Here is a 20,977-nt window from a genome sequence, read left to right as displayed (position 1 = left end):
AAGTCTTCTGCTTATCACTGGGAGAAAAAAATCGCAAACAAACGGCTTTAGAACGTAAAAAACTGTTCCGAAGTATATCCCAGAGCTTTCAGTGCCGGAATGCACGCATCATCCTGAAATCCCGCTGGACCACAAATGCCGATAATAAGATCACTACGTGGCCCCGGTAGACGGGCTGCCAGCAGCTCCTGATTCACGTGGCCAACGACAGCCTCCGGAAACGTTTTGGAAATGGCTTCCGACGGTTGACTCAGTACGTAGCAGAACTGAAAGCGCGCATCGCACTGGCGCCATGCTTCGAGTTCCTGGAAGAGCAGAATCTCGTCCTCGTTTCGATTCGCGTAGACCAGGTATATAGCATCCAGAAACGGTGTAGATGACTGTTTCGCATGCTCTTGAAGCTCAACCTGGATTGCTTTCATCACCTGGAACGCTGGCGTGATGCCACTGCCTGCACAAAGAAAAGCGAACCGCCGCGCCCTTCCAGCTCGTCCATGTAACATGTACGCGCCAAGTCCGACGTAGCTAAAGTGCCCAAGTGGGCCCTTGACCTGCACCGTGTCTCCAATACGAAGCAGTTCCAGATACTGCGACATTTTCCCGCCAGACGGGTATGAAGGATGCGCGCCCGCGCGGTACACTTTGATCACAAGCTCGAAGAAGCCGGCTTCGTGGCCGAGACTCGTCGGTGTGTACGCCCGTGCGACATTCTTGTTCTCAATTCGCGCCCGAATGAGCAAATGATTCCCTGTAGGCAGACCCAGCACTTGGTTGACATCAGGTAGAGCAAAGCGCAGTCGCACCGTGTTCTTCGTGATATACGACTTGCTGGCGAGCACAAAGTCCTTCCATTTCTTTGGGTCTAATGCCGGGCGGCATCCATCGATACTCTCGGTACAGGCGCCGTCAGCGGCATCGGCGTGAATGACTGCGTCTCTGGAGAACTGCTCCCGCAGCAGATCCGTCGACGAGTCCGTATACGCCAGATGAGGCGACGACGAGAGCGACGCATCTGCGGATGACCCAGCAGGAGCCAATTCTCCGATGTAAAAGTCATCCAGCAACTTCCAGGCTTTCTCGGAGTGAATGGCCTCAAAGTCTTCGGTACAATCCTGTCCGGCATTCATCATGATCGCCGCCTTGCCACCGGGGTGCTCGTTCAGATAGCGCGTCACGTCGTAGACACGACCGCGCACTACGATCCAAAGATCGGTCTCACTCTGGTGCCGCTCAACTTGGGCGCTTGTATAGAGGCGTTGTTGCGCCTGCTGGAGCTTTTCCGCGGTCTTTTTGCGCATCATTTGTTGGTACACATTGGAGCCATGCACCGTGCTGCCAACTGCGTTCGGCACAGGTGGCATCTGCACCCGCTCAGCCATTTGGGCGATGTCGCGCTTCGCCTCCGGGGCGTCTCGCAGTGCATGTTCTGTTGCTGGTGCAGGCACAGCTGGTTGCTGCCCCGAGTGCGACGCTCCTGGGACAGTACTGGAACCCATCCAGCCGCCAGCCGTCGGCCCCGGCACTGTAGGATGCTCGAAACGCAGCGAAATACGTCCGGTGCCGGGATCGGGTACCGGTGAGACGCGCACGCGGTACCACGCATTATTGCCCATACCCATGACGTTCCAGGTCCAGCGATGCGGCTGTGTATTGTTGCTGCTATCCCAGGCCCTGACTGCAAACTCGGTGCAACACAGCAAATGCACGAGTGATGCATTGAAGCTGAAGCGACTCCAGGCCCATTGCCGTCCGGCTGCGTTCGGCTCAAAAGGATGCCGCAGCTCGCACAGATTCCAAAGCTGACCGTCATCGAAAGTGATCTCCACACGCGTGACGGGTCTGCCACCGCCGCTGTAGGCGTAGCCTTCGATACGATAGGAATGCTGCTCGCTCGCATGGTGCAGCGGAAGCAATTCATCGTGCAGCGGGCGCACTACCGCCGAGTTGATATTCAGCTCGTTGAAAAGGTACTCGGGGCGATACCACCATTTCTCCGAGTCGGCGCGCTCCTTATCCACGTGTGGGGGCATGATGCGATTATCAAAAAAATGGTAATGGTTCTGCGATTCGCGGTCTGAAACCTCAACATGGGACAGCCACTTGACCATGCGCCCGCCAATCCATCCTGGCACCAAAAGTCGAACAGGATACCCATGGTCCGGATGTAGAGGCGCTCCATTCTGAGCAACCGCTAGGAGTACGTCAGCGTGCGGATCCAGCGCCATCGCGAGCGGTATACTAGTACCGTACGGACCTTTCGCTGGCTCATCAGCACCAGTGAAGCATACATAACGGGCTTTCGGAGATTCACAGACTTGGCAGTGACGGAGGACGTCCGCCAAACGTACCCCTGTCCAGAAGGACGTGGAGGCGCCGCCTGCACCCCAGTGGAAACCAATGCTTTGGCGTATTTGATTGAGTTCCTTGCGCCGGTTGCCAGCGCACACGAGGGTCACAGGGATCGTGACGAGCTCCCCCAGCGCGAGCAGTTCCTCTACAGAAAACGCGCCCGGACGTTCTACCAGGCCACTGATATGAATGCGGTGCGTGCCCAGGGTCAGATGCGGGACTGCTCCATGGTTCCGTACATAGTGAAGTTCCTGGCTCGTGAGATCCTGATCTAGCAAACATAGTGGCGGCTCGGCATTGAACGGGTGCCTCCCCGTGAGACGCACCATCGCCTGATGACGAGGCACCCAGTCGTCGGGTGTGTTTTGATCTCGCTTGTCGATGGGGAGCTGGCGCTGCGCGAGCTGCTCCTCCCAGTGCCTCATTGCAGCGAGCAGCGCGCTCGCTTCCGACAATATCGCCGGTTTGGTGCCGTTCTCATGCGGTTGTTGGCGCATCAGCTTAGTCTGCTCATCGGCACGCGGGGAGCTGCAGCCCTCCGGTACAGTGTGCATCGTGTGGTACGTGAATAGACAGTCCCGAGACCTTGCAAGGTATCCACAATTGGGGTACTGACTGAAGAGTCGACACGAGCGAGCATACAATCGCGGCCTTCAGCTTCGTTTGAATTCTTCTTGGTTCCAGTCTTTCGACGATAGGGCGTTTCAGCGAACAAGATTCGCGTCCCAGAGCGAGGTCACACGTTTCGGCTAGATTGCTCGACTCGTTTTCCACCTTCTTCTTCGTTGTTCACTAACAAAAAAAATCACAATTGCACAGACGATAGAACTCAGAGCTAATAAAACACGTCCGAGCAGTCTTGCAGAATTTTCACGGTGACAACGGAGTGCTGGCGAGCACCCCACGCCCTCAAGTCGTGTTCGCACCCTAGCTCCGTGAACGGCAACTACAACCAACAACTAGCAAACTCCACAATTCTAAAAAACCCTCCAAACGCTTGCAACTCAAAAGTGCCCCTCAAAACTCACCAACCAGTTTCTAACGCTGGTGTACAGCTGCACGTTTGCCTTTTACGCGAACTAGGAAACACGTTCGCGATGTCACTGTTGTTGTTCTTGTTGCTCCTGTCACGAATCTGTTGAGCCGTTCGTTGGCGCCACGTCCAGGAGCGTAGCGGCGTCGTATTTCGGGATCGGCATCGTGTGTCCAGCACGTGTGGGCGTGATGCGTTGTTGGCGTTGGCGTACGCCTCCGTATTCGTTCAACGGTCAACGATTCGGTTGCAGCGGCGCGCGCGCGCGCGCCATCGACCTATCGCATGCGTGCGCACGGCGATGCACGCATGATGGTGCATGCGTGCGCCACACGTTGTATTCGTGTTTGGCATTCAGTTGAGAGGCACTTTGTGTCTGCCACAACTTGTCAGCGGAAGGGGAGTTGACGCTTGGTGCGTTTCCCCGACATACATAACGTACTTAAGTGTTGAGCACAAAACCGCTGTCCTGACCACTCCGGCATGGCGGAGGGAGCTGGCCAACCTGTCCCTACAGCGTTGGACGAGAAAGAGATCCTCCTCCGAGACGACACCCTCGACTCATCTCTGGGGCCTTCGCGTCCGAACAGTAAAGAATGGAAAGACCTTGAAGTGGAGTCGGTGGCGGCTCCGCTGTATTCGTACCGTTTGCCAGTCGATGCCCTACACCGGGCAAGGCGCCTGGAGCCGTGGCGCTTCGACCGTCCGCATATGCGGGCCTTTTTCTTTGCATGGTCATCCTTTTTCATCGCGTTTTTCGGTTGGTTTGCGGTACCAGCGCTTTTACCGAGTATTTCCTCGGACAAAGCATTGGACTTGACCAAAGCGAACAAAGCGCACTCGAATGCGATTGCGCTTTCAGGTACAGTGTTCATGCGCATGGTGACTGGTGCCCTGGTGGACCGCTTCGGGCCACGACGTGTTCAGGCGCTCCTGCTGGCGGTGTTCTCAATCCCGGTGTATCTGTTCGGAACGGTGTATAATTTTGCATCATTCGCCACAGCACGTTTTTTCATCGGCGGTCTTGGTGCAACCTTCGTTGTAACTGAGTACTGGTGTGCGCTGATGTTCTCGAGGAATATCATTGGAACAGCGAATGCGGTTGCAGCGGGATGGGGCAATGCGGGCGGTGGCGCCACCAATGCGCTTATGCCGCAGTTCTATAACTTGATGAAGGTCTTCGGTTTGGACGAGGAAAAAGCCTGGCGAGTCGTGATGGTGATCCCTGGTACCATGGCCCTGATCTGGGCCGTGGTCTTGTTCTTCTTCTCCGACGACTGCCCAGACGGTGACTACAAGAATCTCTATCGAATCGGGAACTTGCGCCCGATTTCAGCACTCGAGGCTTTTGCGCGAGCAGCAAGAAATCCGCGAACGTATGTGCTGTTCTGCCTGTATGCGTCTTCTTTCGGTGTTGAGCTGACCATGGATAACGTGCTGGCTACTTACTTCAACAAAGTCTTCAACCTTGATCAATCGATAGCCGGTGTTGCGGCAGGTCTCTTTGGACTAATGAACCTGTTTGCGCGGGCTGTTGGCGGTATTGGCTCGGATCTGATTGCGCGTCGCTACAGCATGCGCGGACGTGTGCTCTGGTTGTTCGCGAACCTGGTTCTCGAGGGTGTATTCTGCTTGGTTTTCTCCCGGATGACGACCATCGGTGCAGCAATACCCACTTTGATTCTTTTTTCCCTTTTCACGCAGGCGTCATGCGGCGCAGTTTTCGCGATCGTCCCCTTCGTGGATCCGATCGCGACCGGGTCCGTGGGTGGTATCGTTGGTGCGGGCGGGAATACTGGCGGCGTCACCCTCAGTCTTGTGTTTAGCCACATGAGCGATCCGGATGCGGTTCGCCTAATCTCCTTTGTCGTGCTGGGTATCTCAGTCTTGTCGTTTCTGTTGCTTTGGCCACTCCCCGTGAAAGTGACGACCATTGGAATATCTGATGCAGAATTGCGTGCGCTGAATCGCTTGAGTCTCCAAAAGGACGATCTTGGTGTCTCGGAGCAGCCGCCAGACGACAAGGCTATGTCGCCGATCGTAGCGATAGGCGAACCCATGAATACTGGCGCACTGCAGAGCGTCATGCGCGACTCGATTGAACCGGTGGAAACGACAAGTGCTCTTGATCGTGGCACACGCCCTGAGGCGGAACACGTTTCGGACGTGCATCCAGCTCAGAAGCCGTAGGCATCCGAGATAGAGCTTCGTGAATGAGTCTACGTGGCACATGTGGATGTGCAGGATATATGCATGCGGTGGTACGGCTAACTTTGCAAGGCAGTCGTCATGCTGCACCATGCACTGCAAGAGATGGTGGTTCGCCACCTCGGAGCATGCATCAGATAGACTTCAGGCAACTGACGGTACAAGCGCGATCGAGAGGGCAATGCATCCAGCACGTGCCCGGTCGACCGATGATTGGACGCAGGCATGTGCACCTGGGTTCTCCAGGGTTCGGGTGATTCTCTCTGCAACGCGTCTTGCCATTCATTGGTTATGGGTGCATACGCATTCGTAATCGACATATCCATGTTCCGAAGTGACGAGGAAATAACTAAAAAGCGCAGGAAAATACATTTTCCTTTTCATAACAACATACACCGAAATGTGTGCCAAGATACATCCTGACCTTCTTGGCAAACTTTGCGCATATCAAGGATCGCTTTTCGGTTCGTGAGCTGGTAATCGATGTTACGTTGGCTGGAAAATCGTTCCATGAACTTTGCTTGACGACATCTCGCCGCTCCATGCGAAGATGGCGGGAACCGATTTGTTTTTTTCTCTCGAGCGTTTATGTATGCCCGACATCGATCGCTTCGCAAGCGACGCTGCCTATGGACGCCTACGCTGCAATCTGTGTGGCAGCACGTAGCATCCCCTGGGGCAGCGTCCAGACTGATGCCTCGTCAAGCGGTGATATTGGTGCCTCTCTGAATGCCCCGCTGCATTCATCTCTCGTACGTCTTTAAGAAAGTGGATCTGCTTGTTGGATCCGGACAGCACCAAGCAGAGCGCATCAGTCCTTGTGACAGCGAGCCGATGTCAGTAAAGGCCGTGACGAGCGTTCACGCCTCCATGGGACACTTGCACGTCGCCAGAGCAAGCGTCTGGGGTAAGCACTACACCAGGTGAATCGTGGGAGGGATCACGCCCCAGTCCGAACCGGGTGGCATCAATGGGATACATGGTGCATTGCAGCGCCGTCAGAGCACCTGAATGTCTGTGCTGAGGTTAGGGACGGCTTTCGGAATTCTGCGGGACTCCCGTGCGATTCGTGCGTTCTTCGCTGGAACGAAGCGCACCTTCCGCGAATGCGCTGCGCAAAGCTTGTAGCAAGGAATACATTATGGTATACACGTGACAATGTCATGACGAGAAAGAAAAGCCTTGCCAATATCCGCGTACAGCTTAACGAAGGCATCTCTGGCTATTGTCAATAACACCAGCCTCTGCGGGCTTTTTTTCTGTGACTGGTTCAGAGTCATCTCTTTTACCTCTGGAGTGTAGTACGCTGGACGCTCTGGTCCTTCCGGCTTCTTTGTCAGCTGGTGAAGGATGTTGCCGGCAACATTAGAGTCAGTATTTGGCTGCTTCCGGCTTCGGGGGACGCACTGGATGCGTAGGTCGGCGTTGCGGTCTACTTTTCGCTTGGTATGCTCATCTGCTGCGTATGCGAAAGAGGTTTGCCGTATGCGACGGTGCCAGCCGACTGCGGTCGAATGTTCGCACGCGTACACCATGCTGCCACTCCGGGGAGCCATGCTGTCGATTGTGAGCGCTTGCTTCATCGATTGTTACACGTTACTGACGGGTATAGAAGGGCATTGTCTATACCTGTCTCGGTTTGCGTGCCCGATACCGTACCCTATACGCACGGGCTACTTGCAGATGATGCTCTCGGCACGTACGCTCTCTGCTGCAAATGCAAGTGCACACTGTTCCATTCGATAAAGTATTTGTGGAACTCGGTAATGTTCGTGATGGAACAAATACTGCGATGAAAATCCAGGAAAGAAAACAGATCGACATCTATCGAGCTGGCCATTGCTTGTATCGTGCGACGCGATGACGCACGCTCCACTAGAAGCGATTGCTGCGAAGAGAACGTCCAAGTCGAAGACCGTTCGAAATGCAAAAGGAAAAGACGCGAGTCCCCGCGAGCACATCCTGTGAGACGTATCAAGATGCTGTCGAATGCCAGTGCGTCGTTCACCACAACGAGAGGGCCATTGGCCATTCGAACGCAGCGGATTGTTGGACGTGACACATTCAGTGATGACTCGCCATGAACCAGTGCAGAATTCGCTAGCAGGCGAAGACGAAATGCTTTTCGTGCCCATGTAAAGGTGGGAATTTTCTGCACTTATTCGCTGCCTCGATACAGAAAGATTCCGGGCATGAAAATGCGTGATTCCGGCATGCGATACCTCCGGAATGCAGAAGAGCAGCGGCTTGCACGTTCGCATTGGATGAGGATACAGGCCAATTCACGAATATGTATTCGAGGTTGTCGTGAACCACCTCGATTCCTGTATCGAAACGAGTGCCGGCAGCAAAGCGGTGAGCGAACCACTCCGAAAAAAAGACCAGGGGTCCTCGAACGACGTATGCATCCATAAGCGCTTATGGATGGATTGGGAGTTTCGAGGCTATGCTTTTGAACAATTCGCTGAAATATTGACGGGCAGAACGAATGCGAGCAGTTCACTGCTCCTTTTTAATCTGATATCTGCGTACAACCTCAAGGTTCGAAGAAGTTTTGCCAGGCCTTGTGCTCGCTTGCCTCTTTTTCCGCTCAGGGCTTTTGTCCAACGGAACAGCTCCACACACCAGGGGTCGCTGGTCGTGCGACGAGTGGAGCCTACCCCGACGGAGCCTCCATCATCATCATCATCATCATCATCATCATCATCAACGATCAACAGGTTTCGACGAGCACGCTTTCGCCAGCAGAACGCTTACAGCGGCGGTATGCAACTCGCACTGAGGCATAATAGTGCGTCTCACGGTCGTCTTCGAACACTGGACAGGAGCAGTGGATGTCTGACGCCTTTCGCATCCGCTAGCAGGCCTTCAACGAGTAGCAAAAGTATAGCGTCTGGCGCAACTGTAAAACCCGTCACTCGTACTGCGAGGTTCGGTTCGTGGTCACTCCAGAGCGCTTCTTTCCAATAGTTATTGCGCGACCTTTACTGATCGTCGTCTATCAAGATCAACCAGATGAAGTCTTCGTCAACATTCACGGACGTTGCATACCCAGTCCGGCGACTCGACGTCAACGTTGCTGCAGTCCAGCACACAGACGTTTTCGAGGGACGTCCATTCCAGTAACGCCCGATTTTTTGTCCTTGACGCTGTGCTGCTTGTCAAGCGCTGTTTTCGTATTCGGGCTTTGCTTGGATCAGTGACTTGCACTTGTTCATGTGGCAAGCGCTCCGCCAGGAAGCTTTTAACAGAGCCATTGAGGCACGTAAACGAGCCGAGAAGGTCGCAGAAGCCGCTCGCGAGTTACTAGAGGATGCGCGTGCAGCTCTCGAGGTCGCAGACGAGGATGACACGGAAAGCCCGGAGGAAGCTTCCGTGTCGAAAGCAATGAAGCAAGCAACTTCTCTGCAGAGTAGCGTAGTACTACCGCTTCGAGCGGGTGACGCCCTCACTCGATCCAACAAGCCAGCGAAGAACCCCATAAGGCCAGTGGAACTGCAAACAGAGACGTATCCGCGGGAGCACCGATCGCCAGCTACGACCACGGACGACGAGAACGGTTCGAGTCAAGCTGCTTCGATCGTACCGGCTCTTGTCCAGCTTCCAAAGGCCGTAAGTGCGGAACCAGAAGGCGCAGGGTCCACGTTGCGGCGACCAAAACGTCGTGTCCTTGGTGCTCGACCTCTGGGCGCGTCGGCAGTGAAAAGCAGCGCTGACGAGGCACCGCTGGTCGCCGACCACGCAAGTCCGAACGCTGCGACAGCCGGAGCAAGTCTGGCAGATGCACCGCCCAGTGACTTGCAGGCCACGAAGCGCGCATCAGGTACACCTGTGAGTGAGCGGCAAGTGAGCCCACGAGCTGCATTGAAGTCGTCCGTGGTAGCTGGGCAGGTAGCACATCGTGCCTCACCGGATGATGCTTGGCAAGCGCCCTACAATGAAACCGCATGGCAAAGTCGAGGCCCTGAGGGCGACGCACAGGCCGCTATCGACCACTCTAGTGGTTATCGCACTGCTCCAGGCAAACATCCCGATGTGCAGCTCAAGTTGAAACCAGCTGATGAGCATGCTGTCTCGGATATGGAGAGGTTTATGCCGCTCGAATGCAAAGAGGCAGCTCAGCGAGCGCAAGGTTCAGCGGCGATTCACGCACATCTATCTACTGTGCAGGGGCAAGCGCCTGGCAATGTGTTCTATTTCGATTCAAAAGCACCACCTGTCTCATCGGAAACTACACATACATTCGAGCAAGGAGGTTCTTCTGTGAAAAGCGTCAGCCCACAACAGACTGAAACCAATACGATTGCAAGGAGGCAGGCTCAGCTTGCGAACCGGCCGATATCGGATGCCACCGCCAAGGGCGATCCAGACCTGGCCCGCCATGATGAGACCCTGCAGGCGAGCATGCCGACAACTGACTCGATTACCATGATGGACAGCGAGCAAGTATTCCATACAGGTACTCACGCGGATCCAATTCGCTCTGCAAAGTCCAGTCGGGCACATGGCGGATCCGATCAGCATCCACCTGAACCTAGCGCCCCCGAAACTGGAGAAGCATTGGCAATAAAGATTGCAGCAGCCGGAGCCGGCACACGAAAGAGCGCTACGCCGCCGGTGTCACCAGGAGCGGTGCTGGATGAGCCGCCCTTAATCCATACTCCTTCGCCATTGGCTGTTCATGAGGCGCAAGCAGCGGTATCGAAGGAGCCGCTCCTGACCCCAAGCACCTTACCATCGACGGTACCTGAGGCGGCCGCAGCATCTGAAGCGCAAGAAGCCCAGCTTGACACGGAGGGATCGCGAGACATTACTGCAGCGATAGGAGAATCTGCATCCGTGATGTCGACGGAAACCGCTGCAGGTCATTCGGAAGGATCCACCCGGGTAGCAGGGAGCTCGTCTCCGCGGGATGCAAGGATGCTGTCGAGCGCTTCGCCCAGCGAACCCGAGGCGCTGCGCGCTCCTGAAACCCGGTCGATGACACCGCCAACGGCAGCGGCAGCAGCTCTAGACCCAGCGATAGACAGGGCGTCAGCCGCAGTGGCTGCTGTGCGGCTTCCAGGCATCGGAAGTGCCTCAGTTGCTGTTGAGTCGCCAGCTGCAGCAACGTCCTCGAACGCGCGCACCGTTGATCTACAGGCTGGATCGCTCGCCAGCGCTGATGAGGAATTGTCCTATCTGCTTCCAGAGAGCAGTATTCCGGTTGCTGGCCCGTTTTTTGGCAATGATAGCGGATCGGATCGTTTGGAGGACTCAACAATGACCCGGGAGCAGGTGCCGCAGTCGCCGGGAGTCTCGTCACCACCGGGGCAAGGCTCAACGACGCCTTCGGCCCGCGTCCAAAGTCCAGTCTCTGGTGTTGCGTCCATTGCATCTGGCGGGAGCAGTTGTGATCGCTTAGCAGCAGCTGAAGATTCCACAGCATGGATCACCGAGCGTCGGCGAGCAGCGGATGGAACACTGCATTCCGTCCCTGGCTCTAGCAGACTCACTTTTGAGAGCGAGATGGCTTTTCGGACTGCCGCCTACGTCGCAGAGACAAGCGCCGAGCACCTGCGCAGTGCTCCCGAAACGCAGCGGCCGCGTCTCGAAGCAGCCTCCACTGCAGCACAATCCGACGATCGGGCGATATCACCTCCAGCGGGTGCCTCCGAACAGCATCTGTCCCGCGAGGAAAGCGTCGAGGCCGCAACACACACCAGTGAGCGAGTACAGGGCTCGGATGTCGGCACTAGCCCGAGTGCTGGACACGAAAGCGAGCGCGTTATCGGTCATCAAGACGAAATTGCAAGTATCGCAGCGCGTTACGCAGCTGCTCAAAAAGAGGCTGAGCACTGGGCTGTGCGGTATGAGGCACTCCACGCCGAGTACATCCTCCTACAAACTGAAGTAGAGAAGCTTCGTGAACACTGCTTAGAACAGGAATCCAATACAGAGTCACTGGAGGAGGCGCTCGAACAAGCACTCGAACAGTTGCGCATCGCCAAGGAGGAGCAGGAGGCGAGCCGCCGTGCGGAGACATCTGCGTCCACCAAGATGGTGGACCTGCAGCGGTCCATGGCATCCTTGGAGAAGCGTCTGCTTGAGTTTGAAGAACGGGAACGGCGACTTACGACGGCGCTCACGGCGATGCAGCAGTCTCACGAGGCCGCCCTGGCACGCAATCAAGAACAGCACCGCACGCAGCTCAGCGAAATAGAGCGTCGTTTACTGCGGAGCGAGTTGGCTTTGCAGGAAAAAGATACGGAGTTGTCTGCATTGCGTGCGCGCCTCGAACAAACAGAGGCAGAGCTCGTGGCTGCCCGAGCGGAGAACGCGCAGCTGACCGACACATTGGCCGAATGCCGAGCGACACTCGAGGAGGCTCAGACTCGAGTTGCACGTCTCTCCCAGGAACGGAACTGGTGGAAGATGCTGATGCTGAGGCAACGATACCGGCCTTTGATTGATCCTGTCCTCGGGGATAGCTCCAGCGAGCACCCGGTCTATTTCAATGCCGAAAGCGGAAAACGCCTCGCTTTGGGCGAACAGGGAGACGGGAGCGTAGATACGCAGCAGCAGCAGCAGCAGCAGCAAGAGCCCCTTGTTCCCGAGCTTTTGGATGTCGATCAGGTTATTGAAAGCACAGCGGCTGACGAACCCGTTGACAGACCTTTTCTCCGCCAGCTGCTGCTGGTGTTTCTGCTGAGCGAGAAAGCAAACCAGCGTCGTGAAGCGCTGGACCTGCTCCTGCGAATGCTCCAATGTACGGAGGCGGAACGTTCGCAAGCCCTCGGACGCGTATGGCCACGTTCGAACGCCGTATCGCTCGGTCGCGAGTTTGTGCGTTTTCTGTTGCGCGAAACAGAACCCGATCCTCAGCGTGACACCGACACTGGGAACCTGGAAACCGTACCTTCCAACCGGGCTGTCAGCGACGATGGAAGCACAGCGCAGCGATAACGCACTGGATGGCGCTGAGGCAGCGCTCGTATTCACGGAATGCAGGAGCAGTACGCGCTTTGCGAGAAGCTGACGCCCTGTGCGAACGTACCTAGCGTGCACGAGGTATGATCCATGGCACACGCAGCAGACGACGCCGCGGTAGCTGCGTCGCATTGTGCACTGTCCAATGGTGTGCGTTGATGGTCGCAGCGAGCGCTCGCGTGATGCCTAACGCCTCGGAGGCTGCTGGACGATGCTCCAGTTCTCTAAAGGAATGCTTTTCGGGATGTTGTTGAACTCGGAAGCATCTGTACTGCAGACGACGTCCGCACTCTTTCAAGCAGAAACGTTGGTGTACCCGCGGCTATCCGGTGAGTAGCATCGATCCTGGGAGCATAAAGGAGATCTCGTTACGTGCAATCGATGGATCCAAGTGGAGGCAAATGCCCTCTTGCATAGAAAATGAACCTGTCTCTTTAGGTACAATATGTTCCATAGAGGTATCTCAAAGGTCATTCTTTGAAGCACTGGCCAGCGATCTTTGGCATCTCGGACAAACCTATCTCCGTAGGAACAATAGATACAAAAGTGGTACCTAAAAAAGTCATTGATCACAGCGCCGATTCAAATTCCTCTGCACTGCAGCTGCGCGCTGGGGTTGCCCACGACGCCTCGAATGGAGGAGGCTATCGAAGCTCTACACGCGGCCTGGGAACGCCTAGAGAGAGACGTATCGTTGCTAGAGCATCGAGTCGCTCAAGAACTCCTGCGTCGTGATGGGGATCGTGCGCTCCCTGATCCCGTGCGCCTGATCGAAAGGCTATACGATCTGCAGCGCGCGTTTCCCGCTCTCCGTGCACACTGGGAGCGCACAGTGGCCCTCAAACACGACCTAATATCTATTACGCAAGCCATTTTATTCAAAAATCGCGAAGAAATACAAAAGGCTATCCGAGAGCTGGAAGACGAGGGGATACTGCCGGAGCGCGCACCAAACCTAGACGAGCGGCTTGCCGACCCGCTTTCTCAGTTCGGAGCGAGCTACCGACAGTGGCAAGCGGCCATGACCCAGTCGATTCGAATTTGGGAGCGCTTGGACGGAGAGACGCCACAGAATGGTATAAGTTGTTCTGGAGCAGGAACGGGTACGTTCACGGTGCCGGACCTGTCGCTTGTAGACGCCGCTACTGAATCGCTTCCATTAGCCATGGTTCAGGCTGGCCTCGTATTTGATGCCGCTGACACGGGTCCAGTTACCGTACTCAACGATGGAAACGACGAGAACGATCAACCCGACAACAATAGCAAATCCAGCGATGCATTCGAGTCTGCATCACATGAAACATCCGCAGCACACAAGTATGAGCCGCCTTCCATGCAGCCCGAAGCGGATACCCCCGATTCATGGTCGATGGATGGATTCGTGCCCATCGCTAAGGCGGCTTTCCAACGCTTACCGCTGTTATTACGTCGTCGAGTCACATCCCTGGATGCGCTGAACCAAGCGTATGAAAAACTGTTCTGCGCACTCCACGAACGAGGGCGTACAGCGCTCAGTGATGCCGAAGCCGTCGAGCTCCTGGGTCATCAAGCAAGCGAACAGCTGGAAGTGCTCCGGGCACTTGCCGTCCTGCGAAAAATGCGGGAAGGTTGGATCCTCGCCACTGCAAGCAGTGACGCTTTCATCCGTCATCGGCCACACTCCGTGCAGGTGCCGTTTCCGAAACCCCAGCAGGATGCACACAACTCGCGACCGAGGTCGCTCCCCGTGCCGCACGGCGCGGTGCTGAACCATGCTCACTGCGAGTTCGTACAGGATACGAGTGCCAAGTCGGATCAGCGTTCCACTAGACCGAGCCCAGGTTCGCACACTTCGCAGCGAGCGCTGCCCCAAGCGCCCCAACAGAGCGAGCGTACGCGAGGAACTCGGCGCCGATCCTCGACCTGTCGAGTTTCCCGAAATCCCCTTGATAATGTTGCCATAATGTAAAACACAGAATGTCGATACCGAATGCGTCATGAACGAAACGCGCATCCTCATCGACACTTTGCGATACAGGCAGCTCCAATACCGACAAAATGCCAAGTTGATCGATACCGAATCTGATCTCCGGAAAGGCTTTCTGACTATCAAGTACTCGAGTTGCATTGTCGGTACCGAACCCAGATCCATAAGCTTTATTTCGTCTGAGGCATCGTGTTCACGACGTAGGACTGCGGCGTCGCGTCCATAGCTCGCGACACGAAGCATCGTTGCGCCCGAGTGCAGTGTGCGGAGCGATCACTGAATCATTTTGCAAAGCGACTTTCGAGGCACGTTCACTGCATCCCAGGCTGCCTACGGCTATCGATATTGCGCATGGCGACTTGCAACACTGTCGCCACCAGAGCCAGCACCCCGAGACGAAACTCCAGGAATAGGCGCATTGTCGCCGCTGGTGCTCCAAAGCGCGGACTTCCGGGCTAGCTTCCGAGCTGTCGCTGTCCGCTGTGCCGGTGTCATCGCTTCCCAGTCGGGCTGTACATCATCAAACCAAATAGGCCCGAGTACTTGCTTGCTTCGCGGGTCGACGCAGTCGTCATCGGTGCACGTCACACACCCGGTCACCGACGACGGGTGGAACAAACGCCTCAATGCTGGCGTGGCTGCACGAGCACCTTCGCTCAGGCGGCGTTTTCGCAGCGGAACTCGGCAGATGGCATGACTGCGAGCCGCAGTGCACCGTGATATCGCCCAGAGCGAGCAGAGCGCTCGGTAACCGCGTCGGCGCCACTTGGCGATCAGGTCTCCGTCAGCGATGCGGTATCGCACGAGGTAAGCGTAAGTCGCTCTGCTCAACGTGCGCTCCCTGAACCGCTTTTCGTAAATCAATCGATTCTGCTCATAGTGAATGCGATGAAGCGGCCACAACAGCCGCTCTGAACTTGTCGTTCGCTGCTCGAGAAACTGGTGGCGCACTTGTTCACAACGGTCCAAGTGCATTGCGAGCCCGCTCCACGAGTCATCCGGAGGCGGAAACGAGGCTGTGATGGCCCGCCAAGAGAGCATCAGCGTCTTTGTTGAAGCCTGATTGAGCTGTGTGCACCAAACGACACTTGGGTTGCTTTTATGCGATGAAAGTCGCGTGATGGAAAGCCTTTTGACAACTCAGGCGTCGAGGTGCAGCTCGATAGGCGCTCGTCTAGCGCCACGGCGGCAAACGTACGATTCCAGCGTCGTTCTTTGTTTCCAGCGTTGTGCCACGGGTGGCTTACAAAGGTCCCTAGATGAAGTCGTTCGGAAACATCGGATGAAAAGTGCTCGATGCCAGAATTTTGTCGTGCATAGCCTCTAGTATTGAACATAGGCGCCCAAGCTTGACACCGGGGTCGGACACTACTGTCTCTCTGGTTTCGCCAGCGAGGTGCGTTCCTCGAGCCGGAGCGCTTTGCACTTGCGGCGGGTGTCTCGTCTGCGGGGTCTCTTTCCGCCTTCTGGAATGATTTATTCGTGTGGGTCGTGTGGTGCTCGTCGGTTCCGTTGGAACGACGAGGGTCGTCCTGTTTGTGCTGTTTGCAATGCCGTTCAACAAAGCTACGAAACAACCGGCATCGACGTCTTCGACTCAGGTGTTCATTTTACCCGTCAGAGTCTGATTGACAGGGCACGAGTCGCCCAACGAAAACAGCGAAAGGAAGCGCCGGAGCTGGCGAGCCCGCGTCGACGCGCTCGGCTCTGGGATCGACGGCGACTCGGTGTAGCGATTGCTGCGGACCTGCAGAGCCCTGACACCACGGAGCTGATGAACCTCAGCATCGTATTTGGTGCTATCGGTGAGGCCATCGCCTACCTTGTAGGACAGACCGCAGGGTCCGTAGCGCTCCGCTATGTCAGTCACTGGATCCATGCACTTCTCACGAGTCGTTTCGCCCGACATCACCAGTACGTGACACGTGCGTTTGCGAACGGCTCTGGAGCGGTGAAACTTCGGATTGGTGCGAGCACCCTCACGGCTGCGGTCTTCCTGGGCATTGTCGAGGCGAGAGCGGAAACGTCTGATCCCAGCCTGAACGCCTATCATTCATTGTGTTTTCTGGATCAGTTGCAACGAGGCCTGATGAGCCGTCTGCGTGAGCTGCTCCTGCCGTACATTCATTGCAAAGACCATGAGTATCGAACGCATCGACCCAGGCTGGTGGCGAGAGCCCATCAACTTGTAGCGAAGCTCGGCGACGAGCGTACCTTGGTCAGTTGGGATATTGCTCCGGAAGATATTCGCAGCGGGTCTGCACCTGAACGTCGTCTGGCAATAGACATCCCGATTGAGCAACCCGAAGCGCTCGTGCGCTGGCTCCGCGATCGTTGGGCGGCACGCTGCTCGGAGGGCTCCCCACAGTCATCGGCGACAACCGGTGCGGCTACCGAAGCGTGCATACAGCGTCAGGTACGGGACTGGTCTCCGCGAACGGAACTTGAAGCCGCGCTTGATACGGTTCTAGCGACTGCGCTACACGTGGATGCAGGTCTGATAGAGCTTGCCGAGAACGTACCGACGGGGATTCATGCCCCAGCACCGACAGGCGAGGTCGCCGACGATATAGCATCTGTTCAGCAAAGCGTCTCTGATGGCTGGTTTGCGGACTCCTTGCCGCATCTTAATCAGCACGATGACAAGGTTTGGCGTGAGATTGTGCTCTGCATGCGGCGACTCCCGCCAGCGACGCGTATGCAGCCGCGCGTGCGTGCAGTCCTCAAAGCGGTTGATCGACAACGGCTCACCACGGCGCTCTGGGGCAGCTGTCCCTGGCGGATCACAGCCCAGGGCCTAGGACTATCAGAAATGCGTCAGAGAGCGTCATGCCCACCGGAACAGTCGTTTGCGGAGCATGTGTCCCGGGTGTTTGGTCTCTCACCGTCAAGGTTTGAGCGGTGCTTGCGACGGCGGGCGAGCGAACTTGGTTTGAAGTTTCGCGTCTATTCAAGCGAATCTACGGAAGCTGATTCCGGAATATGTCAGTCATAAGGATACACCGGTGTCTACTAAGGTTCGTGGAAGTTCTGGTACGACATGTTGCACTCACGTCGCTTCGATTAGCGGCAGCGACTGCGTAGGTTGTGAACCAGGTTCGTGTCGCGTCGAGTCGTGTACCGCACCAGATCGCAAAGCAAAAGCCCCTGTTCGTGATGATCTAAAATGTCCAGTATCGTCCCCATCACCGTCGCGGTACCTCGGCTGTTGCCGCAGCTGCGCATTACGTGGTCCAACCTCGCCGTTCATTGCGCAGCAGATCGCGCAGCAGCAGCCCCAGTACATAATGTCCTTAAATGTCCAGTATCTTCCCGATCGCTGTCGCTGGCGCATCGACTAGCGTTTTTTCCTCCAATGAGTGTTCGCGGCAACGCTCATCTCGTCACCCGTGGTGCAATCATCGTACGTTTCCGTTATTGAGCAGTTTCTTTCGTTGAAGCTCCGTGCCTCGTGCGGTTGGAACGCCCGCCTATGTCCCTGGACTGCAGCGCTGCGCAAGAGCGCATCGTTGCAGCGACAGGGAAGCGAACCGGTCGGCGACCCGAGGCGAACCCGGGACGCGCACGCGACGAGAGCGCTGAACTTACGCCGCCTACGAGCTCAGAGAGCGGGCTCACAGGAGCCGCTTTATCGCCTGCGCAGGTAGCCTATGCGCTGGTTGACGTGGAGCGACAGTGCGTTGGCTGCTCGTGGCGGGCAGAGTGGACGGAGGCTGCGAACGAGAGCGCCTACCCGAGGTCGCTCCTGCGTTGGCCACCCATACCAACGAGTGCGGTTTGTCGGGCGTGTCGACGATTGCTTGAAGTCGGAAGGAACAAATGGCTGCATCCAGCAGAGGTACAACGCTTGGAAATAATTTCCCAGCTTCGCACAGTTGGTGTGTGCAGCTACTGTGATCCGGTTCTATTTTCGGCGTTAAGGCATCGTCATTGGCGATTGCTCCGGCTCTCGCTGGGCCGTGGAGCACTTCCGACCCCGGAAGACCTTCGTTTGGAGCCGGTGACGCCACCTTCCGTAGCGGCTGAGTCCATCCTCAGTGCTGCTGAACGACTGGCGGGGTCAGAGAGGGAGGGCGCTGCTGGAATACAAGTACCGGAGCTAGAGAATCCTTCGATGAGGGAACCGTTGCTGGTATCGAAATCCGAGAGACTCCAGCAGCTCAACAAGTACCGTTCCTCATCTGTGATCCTTCCGAACGGAACCTCCCAAACGCCTCGAACGGAATACCCGCTGGTAGCATCCAAGTCGGCACCCGAAGCGTTAGCTTCGCACCCAGATACTTACGCTCTATCAAAGCGTCTTCAACATTACGATATCTCTGATTGCATGGACGCGCTCAGATGCAAAGCACCAGGTGCGGGATACCAAACCGCAGAGAGCCTTGCATCCTCGCCGCGATCTGTCCGACAACTCGAGCGAGCCGAGTGCGCCTGTGGCGATCGAGCGACCCGCTCGCTGCTGCCGGCTCTGCATGTCGCACTATCCCGGTACGGTGCTGAAGAGCTTCGGGAGCGACTGCGAGACGTGAACTTGCCGGATCATCTGCTGCGTGAGACCCAGAGCTGGACGAACTGCTTGCAATTCCACGCCACGATTACGCCGAGCTCACAGATTTACGTTTCAAGTGCTTGCGTGAAGTGTTTCACACTCATGTGCCACGCGCTTCATATCGACGATGAGAGCTTGCTGAGTCTACCGAACGAGGTGCTGAAGCGCGCGAACGTTCAGCGCTTGCCTCCGATCACGGAGCTGGAGCCTCGCGGCTCTGCGGAATGCGTCCCATCGAATCATCGTCATGAATCTGGCATGCCGGGTCCAGGGATGGAAGATGGAAAGCTTGCGGCAGTGCCTGCATTGTACTTGCCGGGGTTGCCGACGCTTCCTACGTCGATGCTGACCAGTGAATCCGCTGCGCGGCAAAACACGGCAGGCGAACAGACCGAACGAGGCTCACCACTGGTGATTCGGATGTTCTGCGGCGACGTGCATAAGAGCTATCGTATCTGGAGTAATCGACCTCTCCAGCGTATGTTCAGAAGATTTTTATCGACCGAACTTGGCCTTGATCCCGAACAGACAGCGGCTCGCTACCGTCGCTGGGATGCTCGTTACCTCCATCGCTCACCGCCGGTGCTGGCAGGTGCTACTCGCCATCCACACTGTCGTGAAGTGTTCGCCTGGGACACACCGGCCAGCCTGCAACTGCAGAACCATGACCTTATTCAGTGCGAGCTGTTAGATGTGGCTCCACAATCAGCGGTCGGAGCAGAGCGAAGCCGAGAATGAAACGGCCACAAGCCCGTTGGAAAGGCGATTCACATCGAACGCTGTAGTCTCGGAATGCGTACGTATCTCGCGTCGCCTGGAATTCGTTGGGGAATTGAAGGTACTACCGATTGTCGCGGATGCTTGGACGTTTTTTGATTGGAGGCGGTTGTGTATGGCACCGTTGAGAGGGAACAACCACGGCAAGCAGGCTAGCATTGGAATCCCGTCCGCATTCTCGTTCCATCTCGCGGGTTTCCGGCTTTTGCTCCAGCACGCAAATCGTTGACTCGAGCCAGACAGATGGACAGGCAGATCGCAACGCATGTACCCTACGATGCAACGCTAGTGGCTCTAAGCACCTGTGGTCAGAGCGAGACGCCTCATCTGCTACTAGTACAAAATGAGGGGAGATAGGCCCATGTCAGGCTACAATGGCGCAAGTCACCAGGCACGGACACACATGCTCGCTTGTTCGGTTCTTACGCGTGCCATAAATACAAGTCTGGCGGGCACTTCCTGCGACTACTCCGGTTTCCTCTCTTGTGCAGAGCACTAAATGTCAGGGACTTTTTGCTCTAGCTCCTTTTCCTGCGGCCGAAAGATTTTCATAGCGGCGTTCAAGTCACGATATCGCTGTTTCCAGCCGTTGTTGAAGCATTGCATACACGTATTGGAGTCGCTAGCTACGCTTCGTATACCAGTTCCAGGTTCTCTTTGAGCAACATTTGTGCACTCATCGCAAAACGGATACCTGGCTGTGGTCAGGCATTTGCGCATGTCCTGCGTAGCTCCTCATCCGAGCACCGCCATGCTCCACATGAGTGCTTGCTGCATCATTCGGTGCATGCCCCTGACGAATACCGAGGGCTCCTCGCGATGCCCCTATCTGTGTTTGGACGCTCTGTACCGTATCCTGCAATGATGGGCCTCTGCTGAGAGCTCCCTTTCGCGAGTGCGATGCCCGCTGGACACGAACGCACACGCTATTCCATTCGACAAAAGGATTTACGGAACGCGATGCCAATCAAGATGAATCAAGTACCAGAATCAGCATCTAGGCTCGAGAACCAGTCGGAAAATTTCGATCCATTTGAGCACCTTTCGTGCAAAGCGGCGACGCAATTATCTTTTGAAGCGATTATTGCAGTGAATGAAATTCGAGTACGAGACGCTTTTCTATGCA

At 56.2% G+C, this 20,977-nt stretch overlaps 7 protein-coding genes and 1 non-coding gene across 8 annotated transcripts, besides 1 other annotated feature; 5 read left to right on the top strand and 3 right to left on the bottom strand.

Annotated features, from left to right (window-relative positions):
* Positions 1 to 47: 47 nt before the first annotated feature.
* CYME_CMG019C (nitrate reductase) lies at positions 48 to 2,903 on the bottom strand (the record flags this gene model as incomplete). Its single annotated transcript, XM_005535782.1, has 1 exon — positions 48 to 2,903. One exon carries the CDS (start codon positions 2,901 to 2,903, stop codon positions 48 to 50), a length of 2,856 nt encoding a protein of 951 aa, XP_005535839.1.
* Positions 2,904 to 3,865: 962 nt separating this feature from the next.
* CYME_CMG018C (nitrate transporter) lies at positions 3,866 to 5,572 on the top strand (the record flags this gene model as incomplete). Its single annotated transcript, XM_005535781.1, has 1 exon — positions 3,866 to 5,572. The coding sequence occupies one exon, from the start codon at positions 3,866 to 3,868 to the stop codon at positions 5,570 to 5,572; it is 1,707 nt and encodes a 568-aa protein (XP_005535838.1).
* Positions 5,573 to 6,870: 1,298 nt separating this feature from the next.
* Positions 6,871 to 8,669: a sequence feature (possible transcribed region).
* A 137-nt stretch (positions 8,670 to 8,806) lies between these two features.
* On the top strand, positions 8,807 to 12,535 carry CYME_CMG016C (hypothetical protein, conserved; the record flags this gene model as incomplete). Its single annotated transcript, XM_005535780.1, has 1 exon — positions 8,807 to 12,535. The coding sequence occupies one exon, from the start codon at positions 8,807 to 8,809 to the stop codon at positions 12,533 to 12,535; it is 3,729 nt and encodes a 1,242-aa protein (XP_005535837.1).
* A 658-nt stretch (positions 12,536 to 13,193) lies between these two features.
* CYME_CMG015C (hypothetical protein) lies at positions 13,194 to 14,507 on the top strand (the record flags this gene model as incomplete). Its single annotated transcript, XM_005535779.1, has 1 exon — positions 13,194 to 14,507. The coding sequence occupies one exon, from the start codon at positions 13,194 to 13,196 to the stop codon at positions 14,505 to 14,507; it is 1,314 nt and encodes a 437-aa protein (XP_005535836.1).
* Positions 14,508 to 14,861: 354 nt separating this feature from the next.
* CYME_CMG014C (similar to G10 protein) lies at positions 14,862 to 15,566 on the bottom strand (the record flags this gene model as incomplete). Its single annotated transcript, XM_005535778.1, has 1 exon — positions 14,862 to 15,566. One exon carries the CDS (start codon positions 15,564 to 15,566, stop codon positions 14,862 to 14,864), a length of 705 nt encoding a protein of 234 aa, XP_005535835.1.
* Positions 15,567 to 15,612: 46 nt separating this feature from the next.
* On the bottom strand, positions 15,613 to 17,614 carry CYME_CMG013T. Its single transcript, XR_002461269.1, has one exon. It is a non-coding gene; the product is annotated as a hypothetical transcript (transcript).
* Positions 15,997 to 17,520, top strand: CYME_CMG012C (hypothetical protein; the record flags this gene model as incomplete). The annotated part of the gene is made up of 1 exon (XM_005535777.1): positions 15,997 to 17,520. The coding sequence occupies one exon, from the start codon at positions 15,997 to 15,999 to the stop codon at positions 17,518 to 17,520; it is 1,524 nt and encodes a 507-aa protein (XP_005535834.1).
* A 383-nt stretch (positions 17,615 to 17,997) lies between the features above and the next one.
* Positions 17,998 to 19,812, top strand: CYME_CMG011C (hypothetical protein; the record flags this gene model as incomplete). Its single annotated transcript, XM_005535776.1, has 1 exon — positions 17,998 to 19,812. One exon carries the CDS (start codon positions 17,998 to 18,000, stop codon positions 19,810 to 19,812), a length of 1,815 nt encoding a protein of 604 aa, XP_005535833.1.
* Between the last annotated feature and the right edge of the window lie 1,165 nt (positions 19,813 to 20,977).

The sequence above is a fragment of the Cyanidioschyzon merolae genome, chromosome 7 (genome assembly GCF_000091205.1).
Source record: "Cyanidioschyzon merolae strain 10D DNA, chromosome 7, complete genome".
Lineage (NCBI taxonomy): Eukaryota > Rhodophyta > Bangiophyceae > Cyanidiales > Cyanidiaceae > Cyanidioschyzon > Cyanidioschyzon merolae.
This window is presented reverse-complemented; position numbering and strand designations above follow the sequence as displayed.